The sequence below is a fragment of the Pseudophryne corroboree genome, chromosome 1 (assembly GCF_028390025.1).
Source record: "Pseudophryne corroboree isolate aPseCor3 chromosome 1, aPseCor3.hap2, whole genome shotgun sequence".
NCBI lineage: Eukaryota > Metazoa > Chordata > Amphibia > Anura > Myobatrachidae > Pseudophryne > Pseudophryne corroboree.
In genome coordinates, this window is record NC_086444.1 from 1,117,458,471 (window position 1) to 1,117,480,320 (window position 21,850).

A 21,850-nucleotide genomic window follows, 5' to 3' on the forward strand; every position below is an offset into this window, starting at 1 on the left:
TAAATATCCAAATGGCCCTTGGTAGAAAAAAGGTTCCCCACCCCTGCTCTAGGACGTAAGAGAAAATAGGATTTTAATTACCTACCGGTAAATCCTTTTCTCGTAGTCCGTAGAGGATGCTGGGCGCCCGCCCAGCGCTTTGTGATCCTGCAGTGGTTACTTAGTTCAGTACTACTTAGTTCTTGGTTAAGTACTGTTTTGTTACTTGGTAAGTAATATTGGCCCTCATTTCGAGTTGATCGCCAGCTGCTTTCGGTCGCAGCACGGCGACTAGGTGAAAAAGCGGCATTTCTGCGCATGCGTATGGGCCGCAGTATGCACGTGCAAAGTACTTTCACACAAAACTATGCAGTTTTACACAAGGTCGAGCGACGCTTTTCTGTCGCTCTGTTGATCTCACCCACCCCAGTGGGTGTTTCTGGGTGGTAACTGGCCGTTTTCAGGGAGTGTGCTAAAAAACGCAGGCGTGACCGGTAAAAACGCGGGCGTGCCTGGGGAATCGGGGGAGTGGCTGGCTGAACGCAGGGCGTGTTTGTGACGTCAAAGCAGGAACTAAACTGAGTGAAGTGATCGCAAGGTAGGAGTAGGTTTGGAGCTGCTCAGAAACTGCATGAAAATTTTTACGAGCAGTTCTGCTAACCTTTCGTTCGCACTTCTGCTAAGCTAAGATACACTCCCAGAGGGCGGCGGCCTAGCGTGTGCACTGCTGCTAAAAGCAGCTAGCGAGCGATCAACTCAGAATGAGGGCCATTGTTCAGCTGTTGCTGATGTTTCAAGCTAGTCAGCTTGGTTTGCCTTGTATGTGAGCTGGTGTGAATCTCGCCACTATCTGTAAAATCCTTCTCTGGAAGTTGTCCGTCTCCTCGGGCACAGTTTCTAGACTGAGTCTGGTAGGAGGGGCATAGAGGGAGGAGCCAGCCCAAACGCAAACTCTTAAAGTGCCAGTGGCTCCTAGTGGACCCGTCTATACCCCAATGTGCTAATGTGGACCCCACCATCCGCCTAGTGCCCCCTATGGAACCACCGCTGCCACTACCACCACAAATTGTCCCTATGGTTAATCCGCCTTTGGTGGAAAATTTGTCTAACCAACTACAGCAATTAAATCAGTCTCTGGTTAGACAGAAATCTACCCCAGGTCACTCTCGTGTCTCTGGGTCCTCTAAGCGGGCTGCTTCCTCCTCACAATGCACAAATCTCTCTGATGTCTCATCTGAAGAGGAGGGGGCACATACAGTACGGTCCTGTCACACTGAATCCTGTGTTACTGATGAGGATTCTCCCTTGCAATTGATGTCCCTGCCTTAGTGGTTGCTCTTAAGCATATCCTACAAATCACTGATGATGAGGATTCCACTACTGTGGCAAAGAAAACTGATAAGTTTAAACAGCAGAAGGTGGTTAAAACTGTATTACCCCATTCTTACCATCTCGTGGACATCAGACGGGAACCCTGGGAAGAAATTCCCTTTGCCTAAATGGGCCTCGGCTCGCTATCCTCTCCCTGCAGAGTTGTGTAACAAATGAGAGACTCCACCGCCGGTGGCAGGGGCGTTTTAAGAGAGGAGGAGGCCCGGGTGCAGCCTCCTCCATTCGGGCCCCCTCCTCTCAGCCGGCAGCGCTGGGAGTCTGAGCACTAGAGCGCTCAGACTCTACTGCACATGCGCAGATCTCCGGGAAAATGGCGCGGCAGCCATTTTCCCTGAGATTTCTCTACTTCGCATGCGCAGAACTCCGTGAAAATGACCGCTGGGCCATTTCCCCGGAGTTTTAACATTGCCGTGGACGTCGCCGCGGGACTCCGGAGGGGTCAGTATTCAGAAAATGGGTGCAGCGTGTGCGGTGGGGGCCCCCTTTGGACTCAGGGGCCCATGTGCACCGCACACACTGCACCCATTATAGAAATGCCAGTGGCCAGTGGATTCTCACGTCACCTGTCTTGTGGTGTCGCCACTCTGCCTGTCACCACTGTCACCTCACTGAAGGAACCGACAGATAAGCGTGTGGAGGGATGCCTGAAATCTATATACTACCTTACAGGGGCTGTTCATAGACCCACTATTGCCGCACGGTGGCATACATAAACCATCAAGGTGGCACTCGAAGCTGCATGGCAATGATGGAAGTGTCAAAAATCCTTTGTTGGGCGGAACGCCATCTGCCAGCCATATTGGCAGTGTTCATTCCGGGCGTCCTAAACTAGGAAGCGGACTTCCTTAGTTTGCTAGGACGTGCACGCCAGAGAGTGGAGTCTTCATCCAGAAGTCTTTTAACTCCTAGTGGACAGGTGGGGCCTATCGAATGTAGACCTCATGGCGTCTCGACACAATAACAAGGTACCGGTCTTCGCATCTCGGACTAGGGATCCTCAAGCAGCGTTCGTGGACGCACTGGCGGTTTCATGAAAGTTTCGGCTGCCCTACGTGTTCTCTCCAGTTTCACTCCTGCCCAGGGTCCTACGGAAGATCAAGCAAGAAGGAGGAATGCTACTTCTAGTCGTTCCAGTGTGGCCCAGACGGCATTGGTTCTCAGACCTGCAGGGTCTGTCGACAGGGCATCCCCTTCTACTTCCTCAGCGACCAGACCTCCTTGTACAGGGCCCTTGTCTCTACCCAGACCTGGCCAGACTGGCTTTGATGGCGTGGCTCTTGAAGCATCACTCCTGAGGACCAAAGGATTTTCCTGGCTTTGATGGCGTGGCTCTTGAAAATCACTCCTGAGGGCCAAAGTATTTTCTGAGGCGGTTATTCAAACTATGTTGAAGGCCCGCAAACCGGCCTCTGCCCGGATTTATTACATGGTTTGGAATTCTTACTTAACTTGGTGTGCTGATAAGAATTACGATGCCTATAGATTCAGAACTTCCAGAATTATGGCTATTATGCAATGTGGCCTGGACTTAGGCCTTTGTCTGGCCTCCCTCAAGGTTCACATATCTGCCTTTTCGGTATGGTTTCAGAGAAAAATGAAGTCTATACCTGACGTTCATACTTTCACTCAGGGTGTCCTACGGATTCAGCCTCCCTATGTTCCTCATGTAGCTCCATGGAATCTGTCTGTTGTACTGCGTGCCCTGCAAGAGTCTCTATTTGAATCAGTGGACCTTAAATAGCTCACGGGTAAGGTCCTGTTCTTGCTGGCTATTGCCTTTGAAAGACTGGTGTCGGACTTAGGCGCTTTGTCCTGTCGTCCAGATGGATTAGAATGGTGATTGCATAAGCTTATGCGCAGGCTGGACTCCCAACCCCTGGTGCTATTAAAGCCCATTCTACTCGGTCTGTTGGACCCTCTTGGGCGGCCCGCCGTGGCGCATCCGCAGAACAATTGTGCAAGGCGGCTACGTTGTCCTCAGTGAACATGTTTCTTAGGTTCTATGACTTTGATTCCTTCGCCTCCCAGGATGCTTCCTTTGGACGCCGGATTCTCACATCCGCTAAGGCGCGTTCCCTCCCTTGGGGTACTGCTTTAGGACATCCCTGATATTTTCCCTGTGGAATCTAATGTAACCTGCTGCAGTAAAGAAGAGTTATGGTAGACTTACCATTGTTAACTCTCTTTCTACGAGGTACATTGGGTTCCACAGGGCGCCCACCCTGACGCACCTAGCTTGTTTGGGTTGTATGGCATTAGCCCGCTCGTACCTTCTCCTGTCGTTAGAATGTGGTTCTATGTGACTAACATGTGCCTTCTCTCTTGCCTGCTCCTACATTGGACTGGTTAACGAAACTGAGCTCTCAGTTCCTGGAGGCGGGGTTATAGAGAAGGCCCCATAATGCATCCTGGGACAGCTAAAGCTTTAGCCTTTTGGTGCCTCTGGATCAAGATCCACTCTACACCCCGATGTTTACGCTGTGGAACCCAATGTACTTCGCAGAAAGAGAGTTAACAATGGTAAGTCTACCATAACTCTCCGTATCTACCTATTTTATCCCTTATTTCATCTTCATCAATAATGATAAATACTGTTATGATTATTGCTATTTCTCTAACGTCCTAGTGGATGCTGGGAACTCCGTAAGGACCATGCTGGGAACTCCGTAAGGACCATGGGGAATAGCGGGCTCCGAAGGAGGCTGGGCACTCTAGAAAGATTTAGGACTACCTGGTGTGCACTGGCTCCTCCCACTATGACCCTCCTCCAAGCCTCAGTTAGATTTCGTGCCCGGCCGAGGTTGGATGCACACTAGGGGCTCTCCTGAGCCCTTAGAAAGAAAGTATAGTTTTAGGTTTTTTATTTTCAGTGAGACCTGCTGGCAACAGGCTCACTGCAGCGAGGGACTAAGGGGAGAAGAAGCGAACTCGCCTGCTTGCAGCCGGATTGGGCTTCTTAGGCTACTGGACACCATTAGCTCCAGAGGGATCGACCGCAGGCCCAGTCCTTGGTGTTCGGTCCCGGAGCCGCGCCGCCGTCCCCCTTACAGAGCCAGAAGCAAGAAGAGGTCCGGAAAAACGGCGGCAGAAGACATCAGTCTTCACCAAGGTAGCGCACAGCACTGCAGCTGTGCGCCATTGCTTCTCATGCACACTTCACACTCCGGTCACTGAGGGTGCAGGGCGCTTGGGGGGGGGGGGGGGCGCCCTGAGCTGCAATAAAAACACCTTGGCTGGCAAAAATACCACAATATATAGCCCTAGAGGCTATATATGTGGTAAATACCCCTGCCAGAATCCTGAAAAAAGCGGGAGAATAGGCCGCGGAAAAGGGGCGGAGCTATCTCCCTCAGACACACTGGCGCCATTTCTCCTTCACAGATCCGCTGGAAGGAAGCTCCCTGGCTCTCCCCTGCAGTCTACACGTCAGAACAGGGTAAAAACAGAGAGGGGGGCACTAAATTTGGGCGCAATACATATATAATATAAAAAGCAGCTATAGGGGACATAACTCAGTTAGTCCCTGCATTATATAGCGCTCTGGTGTGTGCTGGCATACTCTCACTCTGTCCCCCCAAAGGGCTTTTGTGGGTCCTGTTCTCATTCGGAGCATTCCTTGTGTGTGTGCGGTGTGTCGGTACGGCTGTGTCGACATGTTTGATGAGGATAATGATGTGGAGGCGGAGCAGATGCCTTTAGAAGGGATGTCACCCCCTGCGGGGCAGACACCTGAGTGGATGGGCTTATGGAAAGTAATGAGTGCACGTATAGACTCCCTATATAAGAAAATCGACAACAAATGTGGGACAGCCGTCTTCTCAGCTCGTGCCTGCCCAGGCGTCGCATGGGTCGTCAGGGGCTCTAAAACGGCCGCTACCTCAAGCAGACCCAGATGTCGACACTGATACTGACGCCAGTGTCGACGACGATGAGTCAAACCTGATGCCCACTAAGGCCATTCACTGTATGATTGAGGCAATGAAAGAGGTGTTAAACGTTTCTGATATAACTACTGGTACCACTAAAAAGGGTATTATGTTTGGAGAGAAAAAACTACCCGTAGTTTTTCCCCCATCAGATGAATTAAATGAAGTGTGTGAAGAAGCGTGGGCTTTCCCTGATAAAAAATTGGTAATTCCTAAGAAGGTACTAATGGCGTTCCCTTTCCCGCCAGAGGATAGGTCACGTTGGGAAACACCCCCTAGAGTGGATAAAGCGCTCACACGTTTGTCTAAAAAGGTGGCACTACCGTCTCAGGATACGTCCGCCCTCAAGGAACCTGCTGATAGAAAGCAGGAGGCGATACTGAAGTCTGTATATACACACACAGGCATTATACTTAGGCCAGCTATTGCGTCAGCTTGGATGTGCAGTGCTGCCGCTGCTTGGTCAGATAAACTGTCAGAAAATATTGACACATTAGACAGAGACACGATCCTGTTAACCATAGACCATATAAAAGACTCAGTCTTATATATGAGAGATACACAGAGGGAAATCTGCCGACTGGCATCTAAAGTAAGTGCATTGTCCATTTCTGCTAGGAGAGGCTTATGGACTCGCCAGTGGACAGGAGATGCAGATTCTAAAAAGCACATGGAAGTGTTGCCTTATAAGGGTGAGGAATTATTTGGGGATGGTCTCTCGGACCTAGTTTCCACAGCAACGTCTGGGAAGTCAGCATTTTTACCCCATGTCCCCTCACAGCCTAAGAAGGCGCCGTTTTATCAGTTTCAGTCCTTTCGGACCCAGAAAAACAGGCGTGGAAAAGGCGGGTCTTTTCTGTCCAGAGGCAGAGGTAGGGGAAAAAGGCTGCAACAAACAGCAGGTTCCCAGGAGCAAAAGTCCTCCCCCGCTTCTTCTTCCAAGTCCGCCGCATGACGGTGGGGCTCCACAGGCGGAGCCAGGTACGGTGGGGGGTCGCCTCAAAAATTTCAGCGATCAGTGGGCTCGCTCACAGGTGGATCCCTGGATCCTGCAAATAGTATCTCAGGGGTACAAGCTGGAATTCGAGGCGTCCCCACCCCACCGATTCCTAAAATCTGCCTTGCCAATTGCTCCCTCAGACAGGGAGGCGGTGCTAACGGCAATTCACAAGCTGTATTCTCAGCAGGTGATAATCAAGGTACCCCTACTTCAACAAGGCCGGGGTTATTATTCCACACTATTTGTGGTACCGAAACCGGACGGTTCGGTGAGACCCATTCTAAATTTGAAATCCTTGAACACATACATAAAGAAATTCAAGTTCAAGATGGAATCGCTCAGGGCGGTTATTGCAAGCCTGGAGGAGGGGGATTACATGGTATCCCTGGACATCAAGGATGCTTACTTGCATGTCCCCATTTACCATCCTCACCAGGAGTACCTCAGATTTGTGGTACAGGATTGCCATTACCAATTCCAGACGCTGCCGTTTGGACTGTCCACGGCACCGAGGGTATTTACCAAGGTTATGGCGGAAATGATGATACTCCTTCGAAGAAATGGAGTTTTAATTATCCCGTACTTGGACGATCTCCTAATAAAAGCGAGGTCCAAGGAACAGTTGTTGGTGGGAGTAGCACTATCTCAGGAGGTGCTGCACCAGCACGGCTGGATTCTGAATATCCCAAAGTCACAGCTGGTTCCGACGACACGACTACTGTTCCTGGGTATGATTCTGGATACAGTCCAGAAAAAGGTGTTTCTCCCGGAGGAGAAAGCCAGGGAGTTGTCATCTCTAGTCAGAGACCTCCTGAAACCAAAACAGGTATCAGTGCATCGCTGCACGCGGGTCCTGGGAAAGATGGTAGCTTCTTACGAAGCAATTCCCTTCGGCAGGTTCCATGCCAGAATCTTTCAGTGGGACCTGTTGGACCAGTGGTCCGGATCGCATCTTCAGATGCATCGCTTGATAACCCTGTCTCCAAGAACCAGGGTGTCGCTACTGTGGTGGCTGCAGAGTGCCCATCTTCTAGAGGGCCGCAGGTTCGGCATACAGGACTGGGTCCTGGTGACCACGGATGCCAGCCTTCGAGGCTGGGGGGCAGTCACACAGGGAAGAAACTTCCAAGGACTATGGTCGAGTCAGGAGACTTCCCTTCACATAAATATTCTGGAACTAAGGGCCATCTACAATGCCTTAAGTCAAGCAAAATCCCTGCTCCTACACCAGCCGGTGCTGATCCAGTCAGACAACATCACGGCAGTCGCCCATGTAAATCGACAGGGCGGCACAAGAATCAGGATGGCGATGGCAGAAGCCACAAGAATTCTCCGATGGGCGGAGAATCATGTACTAGCACTGTCAGCAGTGTTCATTCCGGGAGTGGACAACTGGGAAGCAGACTTCCTCAGCAGACACGACCTCCACCCGGGAGAGTGGGGACTTCATCCAGAAGTCTTCCAGATGCTGGTAAACCGTTGGGAAAAACCACAGGTGGACATGATGGCGTCCCGCCTCAACAAAAAGTTAAAAAGATATTGCGCCAGGTCAAGGGACCCTCAGGCGATAGCTGTGGACGCTCTAGTGACACCGTGGGTGTACCAGTCGGTTTATGTGTTCCCTCCTCTGCCTCTCATACCAAAGGTATTGAGAATAATAAGAAAGCGAGGAGTAAACACCATTCTCGTGGTTCCGGATTGGCCAAGACGAACGTGGTACCCGGAACTTCAAGAGATGCTCTCAGAGGACCCGTGGCCTCTACCGCTCAGACAGGACCTGCTACAACAGGGGCCCTGTCTGTTCCAAGACTTACCGCGGCTGCGTTTGACGGCATGGCGGTTGAACACCGGATCCTAAAGGAAAAGGGTATTCCGGAAGAAGTCATTCCTACGCTTATTAAGGCCAGGAAAGATGTTACGGCAAAGCATTATCACCGCATATGGCGGAAATATGTTGCATGGTGCGAGGCCAAAAAGGCCCCGACAGAGGAATTTCAACTAGGTCGATTTCTGCATTTCCTGCAAGCAGGAGTGAATATGGGCCTAAAACTAGGCTCCATTAAAGTACAGATCTCGGCTCTGTCGATTTTCTTTCAAAAAGAACTAGCTTCAGTACCTGAAGTTCAGACATTTGTGAAAGGAGTGCTGCATATTCAGCCCCCATTTGTGCCTCCTGTGGCACCTTGGGATCTCAACGTGATGTTGAGTTTCTTAAAATCACATTGGTTTGAGCCACTAAAAACCGTGGATCTGAAATATCTCACGTGGAAAGTGGTCATGTTATTGGCCTTGGCTTCAGCCAGGCGAGTGTCAGAATTGGCGGCTTTATCATGTAAAAGCCCTTATCTGATTTTCCATATGGATAGGGCAGAATTGAGGACTCGTCCCCAGTTTCTCCCTAAGGTGGTGTCAGCGTTTCACCTGAACCAGCCTATTGTGGTGCCTGCGGCTACTAAGGATTTGGAGGACTCCAAGTTGCTAGACGTTGTCAGGGCCCTGAAAATATATGTTTCCAGGACGGCTGGAGTCAGAAAATCTGACTCGCTGTTTATCCTGTATGCACCCAACAAGCTGGGTGCCCCTGCTTCTAAGCAGTCTATTGCTCGCTGGATTTGTAGTACAATTCAGCTTGCACATTCTGTGGCAGGCATGCCACAGCCAAAATCTGTAAATGCCCATTCCACAAGGAAGGTGGGCTCATCTTGGGCGGCTGCCCGAGGGGTCTCGGCTTTACAACTTTGCCGAGCAGCTACTTGGTCAGGGGCAAACACATTTGCAAAATTCTACAAATTTGATACCCTGGCTGAGGAGGACCTGGAGTTCTCTCATTCGGTGCTACAGAGTCATCCGCACTCTCCCGCCCGTTTGGGAGCTTTGGTATAATCCCCATGGTCCTTACGGAGTTCCCAGCATCCACTAGGACGTTAGAGAAAATAAGAATTTACTCACCGGTAATTCTATTTCTCGTAGTCCGTAGTGGATGCTGGGCGCCCGTCCCAAGTGCGGATTGTCTGCAATACTTGTAAATAGTTATTGTTAACAAAAGGGTTATTGTTGAGCCATCTGTTGAGAGGCTCAGTTGTTTTCATACTGTCAAACTGGATATAGTATCACGAGTTGTACGGTGTGATTGGTGTGGCTGGTAAGAGTCTTACCCGGGATTCTAAATCCTTCCTTATTATGTCTGCTCGTCCGGGCACGGTGTCCTAACTGAGGCTTGGAGGAGGGTCATAGTGGGAGGAGCCAGTGCACACCAGGTAGTCCTAAATCTTTCTAGAGTGCCCAGCCTCCTTCGGAGCCCGCTATTCCCCATGGTCCTTACGGAGTTCCCAGCATGGTCCTTACGGAGTTCCCAGCATCCACTACGGACTACGAGAAATAGAATTACCGGTGAGTAAATTCTTATTTTTTTTATTCTTTACCATCATTTTCTCCAGAGCGGATCACACAGTGAAAATCTATGATCGTCATGGCCAGAAGAAAAATGAAATCAATTTACCAGGGTGAGTGCAACTAAATTGAATTCTGCTTTGTATAGTATGTGATGTGTATATAGACTTGTTTAGTTATGGGCTGTACCATTGTAATCCCCTATCGTTTCCTCTCTATTAAGCACGTGCCTCTCTATGGATTGGGACAAAGATGGCAACGCTTTGGCTATTGTTGCTGAAAAATCAAGCTCCATCTACATGTGGGATCCTAATAACCATAAAACCAGCCAGTTAGACAGTGGCATGAGGTACGACCCATCACCTTAATAAAATATGTTGCTGTAGTATTTACTATTAATGCACATCTGATAACAGCAACATACTGTACTTACCCTTTAAATATACAATAACTCATTGGGTTAACCATCTTTGACTGAGATTAATCATGTGATGCCAACACAGCCCTCTGCCATCTGAGTACACCTTAGTTTACTCAGACTGGCTGCTGGAACTGCTCAACAGAGGCCAGGAAATCTGCATCCAAAGACGCAGACCCTGGTCACGAGCCGCCTACAAAACGGGGGTAACGTGCCCCCCATTTTGTAGAACAGTCCCTGACGCCGCTCCGCCACTCAAATGCTGCAGAACTTCAATCAAGCTGCGGCTAAGGGTGGGCTGCGAGAGATCTTGCAGGAGACTGGCACATGTATATGCAAACTATCGGGTTTGTGTACATCTCTGAATGTGGCACTATATCAATTCTTTAACCTTGACACACCTATGGCGAAACGAGCGTGGGCATTTGGGACCTTCTATTCAAATTGCTATAGTCTGTTGTACCACTTGATCTAATAAATGACTGTTTCAATGTTGTTTACCAAATGTGTCTGTCTTTGTGATTGGTATTATCATTTATATGGCAGCAAAAAGTATCCATAGTGCTGTACAGATACAATTACAATATGACACACAAATATGCAATATATTGTAAAAGACGGTAGAGAGGGAAAAACAATCATACAGTGAGATTTCTATACAAGCGAGTGACCGCAATTAGCAATAGCAGTTAGTGACCCAGTGCCCTTGGATAGGCAGGCAGAAAGGATCAGAGCCAGTGAATGAGGGCGCACTGGAGACAAGGATTGCGCAGGGTGAGAACCAAGAGGTTGTGGAGCCCTGCCTGTGAGAGCTTACAGTCTATGGGGTTAGATGCATTGGCGCTATCGCTTACTTAAGGAATAATCTCTATTGAAGCAGAGAGACGGTTTAGGCAGAACATGCAGTTTGTGTGCCAGTATAATCATTATACATAGTGTTTATTCTAGCACCCTGAACCTGTCACAACCCGTACAGTTCCTCTATCCTGCCTGGTTTGTCACACTATCCAGTGATGGCTAACCTTGACACTCCAGCTGTTGTTGAACTACACATCCCAGCATGCCCTGCATCAGTTTTAGCAAGGCCAAATAGCAAAACTGTAGCAGGGCATGCTGGGATGTGTAGTTCAACAACAGCTGGAGTGTCAAGGTTAGCCATCACTGCACTATGCTCTGGTGCTTCTAGCACACATCTGTATCTCAGCACTAATTTATATTTTTTTATATTTCAAATACATTGTATTTTACTTTTCCATCCTCCCATTAATAATAAGACATTTCATATGCTAGAGATCAAATGTCTTTCCTGCTGTGGTCCAAGGCTGGCTCGTTACTAGCTGTGGGGACATCCAAGGGGAACTTACTGATTTACAATCTCCAGACCTCACGGAAGGTGCCTGTCCTTGGTAAGCTGCTGTACATAGTTCTTCTTACGACAGTGATGTGTGCGTATGCACTTCACATTATTATAATAAATAATGTAACATTTCAAAATTGACTAAGTTGATCGTACATAAATCCATAAAGTTTTTAAATAATAATAAGAAATTTGCTAGTTTATAAGAAAATAATAAATTGATGTTGATTGGGAATTTCTTTGAACTTCCCACCATATCCAATATAGATGCTGTGTTCAATACTCCACAAAATATTAGTTGCTGTAATTCATATCTAGTACTAAGAAACTCTCTGCAGAACAAAGCTGTCCATCCATCACCCTACAATAATTCCCTGGGGGGAATTCAATTCAGTGCGATGGTTGCAAAGTGCCACTGGAATAGTTTGGCGGAGAAGCATTTTACAGCTAGTAACATTGCTAATATTCTCTTAGAGATGCAAAGGGAACTTTATTATTATTATTATTACTACCAGTTATTTATATAGCGCACACATATTCCGCAGCGCTTTATGGAGAATACTTGGCCATTCACATCAGTCCCTGCCCCAGTGGAGCTTACAATCTATGGGGGGTCATTCCGAGTTGATCGCTAGCTGCCGTTGTTCGCAGCGCAGCACTCAGGCTATAAATCGTCATTTCTGTGCATGCGTATGCACCGCAATGCGCAGGCGCGTCGTACGGGTACAGTGAGCATCGTGGGCACTGCACAGAGTGTAACGAACAGTCCAGTCGCATGGCCGAACGCAGGAAGATTGACATGAAGTGGGCTTTTCTGGGTGTCAACTGATCGTTTTCAGGGAGTGCTTGGAAAAATGCAGGCGTGGCCGAAAAAACTCAGGCTTGGCTGGTCGTTCGCTGGGCGGGAGTGTGACGTCAAAAGCCGTCCCTCCGTCGTTAGAATCAACGCACATGGAGAGTAACTACAGGGCTACTCTTGTTTTGCACAAAATGATTTTGCAGGAGCTCTGCTGCAGAAGTGTTCGCACTTCTGCAAAGCGAAAATACACTCCCCGTGCTAAAAGTAGTCAGCGTGCGATCAACTCGGAATGACCCCCTGAATTCCCTACCACATGTACACACACACACACACACACACACATTCACGCTAGGGTTTTGTAGGGAGCCAATTAACCTACCGGTATATTTTTGGATTGTGGGAGGAAACCCACGCAAGTACTGGGAGAATCTACAAACTCTGCACAGTTAGAGCCATGGTGGGAATCGAACCCATAACCTCAGTGCTGTGAGGCAGTAATGCTAACCATTACACCATCCGTACTGCCCTAGCAACTTGGCAATGTTCGGCTACCATAGTATATGGCGATGTGCACAGCCGACCACCGCAGCAGCCCGATACGTTGAATTGAATCTGCTAGTATTATACAGTAAGTCAGAACATAGTAAGTACAGTGTGGGTTTATATTCACCTTTTTCTCACCACATTCTAAAGAAGGGCCCTAATCAAAATAGTTATTTTAGTTGGTATGTGGAATTTTATTGTGTTGATGAGAAGCACAATCCTGACATGCCACTTGTACATTGGGGGTCATTCCGACCCGATCGCTCGCTCGCCCTGTGCTGGGCGCCCCCCCGCATGTCAGGGAAGATGATTGTAGCTGTGCTAAATTTAGCACAGCTACGATCAACTCAGAATGACCCCCATTGTCCTGCTTTCCCTGATCTAGCTTGCTTACGTATGCTGCACACTAATAATCATATGTTGCTGATGCTTGTTACTAAGATTCTAGTGATCAGATGATCACTGTTGGTTGGCTTGGGTGATGTGTGGCGCACACTAACAGGTTCACATGTGACCTGGTCGGACCTGTCCAATTTACTACTGGAAAAATTAAAAATTTATTCTATATCTTGACACTAGGCCAGGCGTCAGGATTCACCCTAGCTTGCTGTATTACATTTAAACAGAAATAGGGCAGATACAATGAAGCGCAGAAGCTGTCAGAACCTGTTCTGGCAGCTCTGCATGTTACTTACAGAGGCTGATTCTGCTTGAGTGAGCAGATTCCACTTACCGTAAGTGGCCGAGAAGTGCAGTGCCCCAACGTCAGCCTGCGTGTAATTGAATATGCCCGTATTGTTATCGGAGGTCCTCATACAGTAAGTTGAAAACTTTGGCATGTTTCTTTGCAGGTAAACACACCAGACGGATCACCTGTGGGTGCTGGAGCTCTCAAAATCTGCTGGCGCTAGGGGGTGAAGATAAAATGATTACTATCAGCAATCAGGAAGGGGACACAATCAGACAAGTATGTTCTAAATATCTCTGCGCTGAACAGCCACTTCCATTTCTATAGCGATGTAATCATACTGTATAACTCAGACACGCTTGTTGCTCAGTGTTTATGCGTTTGATATGTTTTCTCATTTTTGAGCCATTGAGGACAAGACTTTAGAGCCAGTAATACACAAAATACTGCAGACTCTCCATAGGAAATTCGCTATAAATGTGATTGTCTTCTTGATGCGCAGACTTCAGTGAGAATGGACCCGAGCGATATCCAGTTCTCAGTGATGAAGACAGATGAACGCTCATCCCCAGGAGAAAGCACAGTAAGATTCCTGCCCTCATGTTCTCCTGTTTTTGCTATATTTTAATCTCTTTTATTGCCTTTTACATTTAGATTAAAACAGTGGAGATAATTCAGACCTAATGGCTGCTGTGCGCTTTCGCACAGCGGGCGATCAGGTCCAAACTGCACATGCGTATGCACCGCAATGCGCAGACGCGCCGCACGGGTGCAAAGCGGAACGCCGCTCAGCGATGGGTTTGCGCGATGGATCCGTTCGCATGGGCGATCGCAAGGAGATTGACAGGAAGAAGGCGTTTGTGAGTGTCAACTGACCGTTTTCAGGGAGTGTCTGGAAAAACGCAGGCGTGTCCATGTGTTAGCAGGGAGGATGTCTGACGTGACTTCCGGTCCAGGACAGGCTGATGTGATTTCAGCAGCTGAGTAAGTCCATGGCTGCGCAGAGACTGCACAAGATGTGTTTGTACAGCTCTGCTACGCATGCGTTCCCACACTTGCACAGCTAAAATACACTCCCCCTGTAGGCGGCGACTATCTGAACGCAGCAGTGCAAAAATCGCTGCCCAGCGATCAGGTCTGAATTAGGCTCAGTGTTTGTAGCCAATCATAAAGTACTGCAAGAGGTACAAGAAAAAACATACATACTGCTCATGAAACGGATGGCCTTCCCTGGCTCCTAGAAACGTACGTGCTTTTCTCTAATGCTGATCTCTTTGGATGGAGATTGGTGGCAGAGGTTTAGAAATTGAGACGGGCGTCAGTGCTATAGATAACATAATATTATTGGTTGTCAGGGTATCCAGTGTCTAGATAGACAGTCAATTGGTCGACAGGTACAAAAGGTCGACAGTGCTTAAGGTTGACAGGTTCAAATGGCCGACATGACAATGTTCGACACATATGGTTGACACATGTTTTTTTGGGGGTGTTTTTCATGTTTTTTCAAGTCTTGCTTCATTGACTATTCATGTCACAAATCATAACCTTTAGTAATGTCCTGACGCGTTTCAACAAATGGTGGTCACAGATAACAACAGACTCAAAATGTACCCCCCCCCCCCCCCGCAAAAAAAAAGGGCGTCGGCCATTGTCATTTGGACCTTTTGTACCTGTCAACCTTTTTCATTGTCTACCTTTTACATGTTGACCTTTTGATACTGTCGATCTAATACATGTCGACCTAATGACTATCTAATTACTATAGATCTCCTGTACCACACCCGGCTGTGAGCAGCTCACGCGTTCAGGGCTACACACACTGTGACACTGAATGGCCTTTTCTAGTATTTCGTTGTCGATCCGACAGACGTAGGAAAGATGTTCAACCCCTTTAGTATATGATCCCAGACATTAGTTGAATATCTGTTTCTGCTGAATAGATACTGTGTATATATATATATATATATATATATATATATATATATATATATATATAGATATATATATAGATAGATATATATATATATATATATATAGATATATATATATATATATATATATATATATATAGATATATATATATAGATATATACCAATGCATACAAGGTCCCTGGCACTCCGGACTTACGTATACCTTGCTTCGGTGCCCTCCCTGCAGATCAACAACTGTACATATATCCTTTGTATGGGCGGCACTCAGAGACTTTCACCAGGCAAGTTAAGTGCAAAAAAGACCCCACTGGGCCAATTTAATGGTTACGTTTCGGGGTATTATCCCCTTCCTCAGACAATTAAACAAGCAAAAAACAGTGATATTTATAAGAAAACAAACCTGTGACCCTCCTGTGCAAACCAGTGTGTGTCCCACGCTCCCGACTGGCGTCCCGCAGTGGCACTTCCGGTCGCGGGTCTCCCGTCGCGCCGGAAGTGACGTCACCCGCCCGGTTCCGGTTGTCATGGGAACACACTGTAAAGAAAACAGTGTGTATTGTAAAGCATACAAAACGTAATAGCATTTTGTGAAGGCATCTAAGTACCTCATCTCTCAAACATCAAGTGAACATATTATTGTGCAAAATACAGTATATAAACAATTACAGCGATAAATACATATTAAGCATATATGTGACAGTGATATGATAAGACACATTTAAAAAAACCTTCAAGTGTGTTAAGTATTAAAATCAATGAAAGCTAAATCTAGCAACAAAATTATATCACTATACATGTGAAAAATGATTATATATATATATTTAGTATACTAGCAAACCTGACATACTGCATGGAACTGCTGCCACCTAGTGGCTGACAGTCACGTATATATGTACTCTATTTTTTATTTTATGATTTTAAACTGACTCAGATAAGGTGCTTGTTTTAGTATAATTTATTTACATACATTCATATAAAATGAGTCTAGTGGAACTAATTTATAAAAAATGAGATAACCCAAGGGTTTCATTTAAACCTTTCGGGGCTAGGCAATTGACCCACAGTCCTTTAACCCTACGCTGAAAACGTTCCACCGTCTCTTAGAGGACAGTTTAACAACAACGGATAAGCCAACCAGATACAATCTATCCAGAGAGGAGAGGATGGCGCTGAAAGGTTTACAGTCCCAGAAGGACATTATTATCCGCGCAGCAGACAAAGGTGGCTCTATTGTTGTCCAGGATACAACAGATTATTTTCAAGAGTGTGAACGGTTATTATCTGATATGTCAACCTATGTCAAACTGGAGGGTGACCCTACATCTATCTTTAAACAAGAGTTGGACAATATTCTGAAACAGGCTTTGTCACAGGGACTTTTATCACAGACTTTAGTGGACAAATTAACCACAGCTTTCCCGGTAATTCCCATCTTTTATACATTGCCAAAGGTCCACAAGGACGCACAGAGGCCACCGGGTAGACCAATCATTTCTGCCCGGGGGTCTCTGTGTGAACCAGTGTCGATCTTTCTTTACGCATTTTTTCAACCTTGTATACAAAATGCTTTTACACATCTGAAAGACTCTAGCACCTTACTCAGCAAATTTGCACAAGTACTGGAGGTTCCGGAAGGGATGACACTGGTGACATTGGATGTCACCAGTTTATACACATGCATCCCGCACAAGGCAGGTGTGGAATCTGTACGTAAGTTGATATATGGTAACGCACTTTACCAGGGGCCCGACATTGATTTATTTTTAACCTTGTTATTATTTACTTTAGAGCACAACTATTTTATGTTCAACGGTATGTTTTATAAACAGGTTACGGGCTGTGCAATGGGGTCTTCTGTGGCCCCCTCTTTTGCAAACTGCTATATATGGGAAATTGAAAAAGGTATTTTCTTTGAGGATCAAGGTATTGCTGACGCGCTGTTTATTACCGCTATATCGACGATTTGTTGATTTTTTGGAAAGAGGATATGGATAAACTAGGGGCCATCATCAAAATCCAAAATCTATCCACTAGCCCCATTAAATTTACAATGACGAGCAATATTAGTGAAATTTGTTTCTTGGATATCAACATACAGATTAGGAACAACCAAATACACACGTCGCTGTACACAAAACCCACAGATCGTAACACGATCCTACACGCTGATAGTTTCCATCCCAAAAATACTATTCGTGGGTTGCCTTACTCACAGTTTGTTCGAGTATGTAGAACGAACAGTGATCAAGACGTGACACTAAGGCAACTTGATAATATGATGGAAAAATTTAGGGCAAGAGGATATTCATTGGGGGAATTGAAAAAATCCCGTGATAAAGCCCTAAAGGTGACTCAACAGAACCCTAATGGTAAATTATCTGTTAATAATAAATAAATAAATGACACCATTGCTTGGGTAAATGAATACAATGTACAGAGTCCCCAAACATCACGTAAAGCCAAGGAATTGTGGCGTATGGTGAGCACTGACCCTGAGCTAAAATGCTTCCATAAAACCAGGTTGATGCCTAGTTACTCACGGGGAAGGAACTTAAAGGACCTGTTGGTCAAAACTGATGTGACCGGCTTTTTGGAACCTACCGCACCACAGAACTTCCTTAGCCGTAAAAATGGGTGTCACAAATGCCTGTGCTGTACGACGTGTTCGTACATGCTGGTAGGGGATTCTATTCCTCATCCACACACAGGCAAACGATTTAATATCAAATGGCCCCTCACGTGCACTAGCCGTTTTGTAATCTACGTTATAGTATGCCCTTGCGGCTTATACTACGTAGGCAAAACTGAATGTCAACTCAAGGTCAGGCTCACTCAGCATAGATCAGCCATACGGAATGCCCTCTTGGCCGGCACAAGCGAACAACCGGTAGCGCGGCACTTTGTGCAAGCCCGACACAGTTTAGCCAGCTTAAAATATAAAGCAATTGATTGTGTGCCAGCTTCCCGTCGGGGCGGGAATCGGGGCAAAAAGCTGTTACAGCTTGAGTCCCGATGGATCTTTAGGTTGGATTGCCTAGCCCCGAAAGGTTTAAATGAAACCCTTGGGTTATCTCATTTTTTATAAATTAGTTCCACTAGACTCATTTTATATGAATGTATGTAAATAAATTATACTAAAACAAGCACCTTATCTGAGTCAGTTTAAAATCATAAAATAATAAATAAAAAATAGAGTACATATATATGTGACTTTCAGCCACTAGGTGGCAGCAGTTCCATGCAGTACGTCAGGTTTGCTAGTATACTAAATATATATATATAATAATTTTTCACATGTATGGTGATATAATTTTGTTGCTAGATTTAGTTTTAATTGATTTTAATACTTTATACAATTGGAGGTTTTTTTAAATGTGTCTTATCATATCACTGTCACATATATGCTTAATATGTATTTATCGCTGTAATTGTTTATATACTGTATTTTGCACAATATGTTCACTTGATGTTTGAGAGATGAGGTACTTAGATGCCTTCACAAAAATAAGAATTTACTTACCGATAATTCTATTTCTCGTAGTCCGTAGTGGATGCTGGGGACTCCGTCAGGACCATGGGGAATAGCGGCTCCGCAGGAGACAGGGCACAAAAGTAAAAGCTTTAGAATCAGATGGTGTGCACTGGCTCCTCCCCCTATGACCCTCCTCCAAGCCTCAGTTAGGATACTGTGCCCGGATGAGCGTACACAATAAGGAAGGATTTTGAATCCCGGGTAAGACTCATACCAGCCACACCAATCACACTGTATACAACCTGTGATCTGAACCCAGTTAACAGCATGATAACAGCGGAGCCTCTGAAAAGATGGCTCACAACAATAATAACCCGATTTTTGTAACAATAACTATGTACAAGTATTGCAGACAATCCGCACTTGGGATGGGCGCCCAGCATCCACTACGGACTACGAGAAATAGAATTATCGGTAAGTAAATTCTTATTTTCTCTGACGTCCTAAGTGGATGCTGGGGACTCCGTCAGGACCATGGGGATTATACCAAAGCTCCCAAACGGGCGGGAGATTGCGGATGACTCTGCAGCACCGAGTGAGAGAACTCCAGGTCCTCCTCAGCCAGGGTGTGCCCCTGACCAAGTAGCAGCTCGGCAAAGTTGTAAAGCCGAGACCCCTCGGGCAGCCGCCCAAGATGAGCCCACCTTCCTTGTGGAATGGGCATTTACATATTTTGGCTGTGGCAGGCCTGCCACAGAATGTGCAAGCTGAATTGTACTACACATCCAACTAGCAATCGTCTGTTTAGAAGCAAGAGCACCCAGTTTGTTGGGTGCATACAGGATAACAGCAAGTCAGTTTTCCTGACTCCAGCCGTCCTGGAAACCTATATTTTCAGGGCCCTGACAACATCTAGCAACTTGGAGTCCTCCAAGTCCCTAGTATCCGCAGGTACCACAATAAGCTGGTTCAGGTGAAACGCTGACACCACCTTAGGAAGAAACTGGGGACGAGTCCGCAGCTCTGCCCTGTCCGAATGGACAATCAGATATGGGCTTTTGTGAGACAAAGCCGCCAATTCTGACACTCGCCTGGCCGAGGCCAGGGCCAACAGCATGGTCACTTTCCATGTGAGATATTTCAAATCCACAGATTTGAGCGGTTTAAACCAACGTGATTTGAGGAATCCCAGAACTACGTTGAGATCCCACAGTGCCACTGGAGGCACAAAAGGGGGTTGTATATGCAGTACTCCCTTGACAAACTTCTGGACTTCAGGAACTGAAGCCAATTCTTTCTGGAAGAAATTCGACAGGGCCGAAATTTGAACCTTAATGGACCCCAATTTGAGGCACATAGACACTCCTGTTTGCAGGAAATGTAGGAATCGACCGAGTTGAAATTCCTCCGTGGGGGCCTTCCTGGCCTCACACCATGCAACATATTTTCGCCAAATGCGGTGATAATGTTGTGTGGTCACCTCCTTCCTGGCTCTGACCAGGGTAGGGATGACCTCTTCCGGAATGCCTTTTTCCCTTAGGATCCGGCGTTCAACCGCCATGCCGTCAAACGCAGCCGCGGTAAGTCTTGGAACAGACATGATCCTTGCTGAAGCAAGTCCCTTCTTAGTATCTCTTGAATGTTCCAGGTACCAAGTCCTTCTTGGCCAATCCGGAGCCACGAGTATAGTTCTTACTCCTCTCCTTCTTATAATTCTCAGTACCTTGGGTATGAGAGGCAGAGGAGGGAACACATACACCGACTGGTACACCCACGGTGTTACCAGAGCGTCCCAGCTATTGCCTGAGGGTCTCTTGACCTGGCGCAATACCTGTCCAGTTTTTTGTTCAGACGGGACGCCATCATGTCCACCTTTGGTCTTTCCCAACGGTTCACAATCATGTGGAAGACTTCCAGATGAAGTCTCCACTCTCCCGGGTGGAGGTCGTGCCTGCTGAGGAAGTCTGCTTCCCAGTTGTCCACTCCCGGCATGAACACCGCTAACAGTGTTATCACATGATTTTTCGCCCAGCGAAGAATCCTTGCTGCCATTGCCCTCCTGCTTCTTGTGCCGCCCTGTCTGTTTACGTGGGCGACTGCCGTGATGTTGTCCGACTGGATCAGCACCGGTTGACTTTGAAGCAGAGGTCTTCCTAGGCTCAGAGCATTGTAAATTGCCCTTAGCTCCAGTATATTTATGTGGAGAGAAGTCTCCAGACTTGACCACACTCCTTGGAAATTTCTTCCCTGTGTGACTGCTCCCCAGCCTCTCAGGCTGGCATCCGTGGTCATCATGACCCAGTCCTGAATGCCGAATCTGCTGCCCTCTAGTAGATGAGCACTCTGCAGCCACCACAGAAGAGACACCCTTGTCCTTGGAGACCGGATTATCCGCTGATGCATCTGAAGATGCGATCCGGACCATTCGTCCAGCAGATCCCACTGAAAAATTCTTTCGTGAAATCTGCCGAATGGAATCGCTTCGTAAGAAGCCACCATTTTTCCCAGGACTCTTGTGCATTGATGCACTGACACTTGGCCTGGTTCTAGGAGGTTCCTAACTAGCTCGGATAACTCCCAGGCTTTTTCCTCCGGGAGAAACACCTTTTTCTGGACTGTGTCCAGAATCATCCCTAGTAACAGCAGACGTGTCGTCGGAATCAGCTGCGATTTTGGAATATTTAGAATCCACCCGTGCTGTCGTAGAACTACTTGAGATAGTGCTACTCCGACCTCCAACTGTTCTCTGGACCTTGCCCTTATCAGGAGATCGTCCAAGTAAGGGATAATTAAGACGCCTTTTCTTTGAAGAAGAATCATCATTTCGGCCATTACCTTGGTAAAGACCCGGGGTGCCGTGGACAATCCAAACGGCAGCGTCTGAAACTGATAGTGACAGTTCTGTACCACGAACCTGAGGTACCCTTGGTGAGAAGGGCAATTTGGGACATGGA

At 46.9% G+C, this 21,850-nt stretch overlaps 1 protein-coding gene across 1 annotated transcript in view; it reads left to right on the forward strand.

Annotated features, from left to right (window-relative positions):
* Nucleotides 1-21,850, forward strand: part of WDR19 (WD repeat domain 19) — a 237,992-nt gene that overhangs the window by 66,562 nt on the left and 149,580 nt on the right. The window contains exons 3-7 of the mRNA XM_063957071.1: nt 9,735-9,800; nt 9,911-10,036; nt 11,396-11,511; nt 13,656-13,771; nt 13,995-14,075. Coding sequence (XP_063813141.1) covers nt 9,735-9,800; nt 9,911-10,036; nt 11,396-11,511; nt 13,656-13,771; nt 13,995-14,075 — 505 coding nt within the window. The remainder of the gene's footprint in view (nt 1-9,734; nt 9,801-9,910; nt 10,037-11,395; nt 11,512-13,655; nt 13,772-13,994; nt 14,076-21,850) is intronic.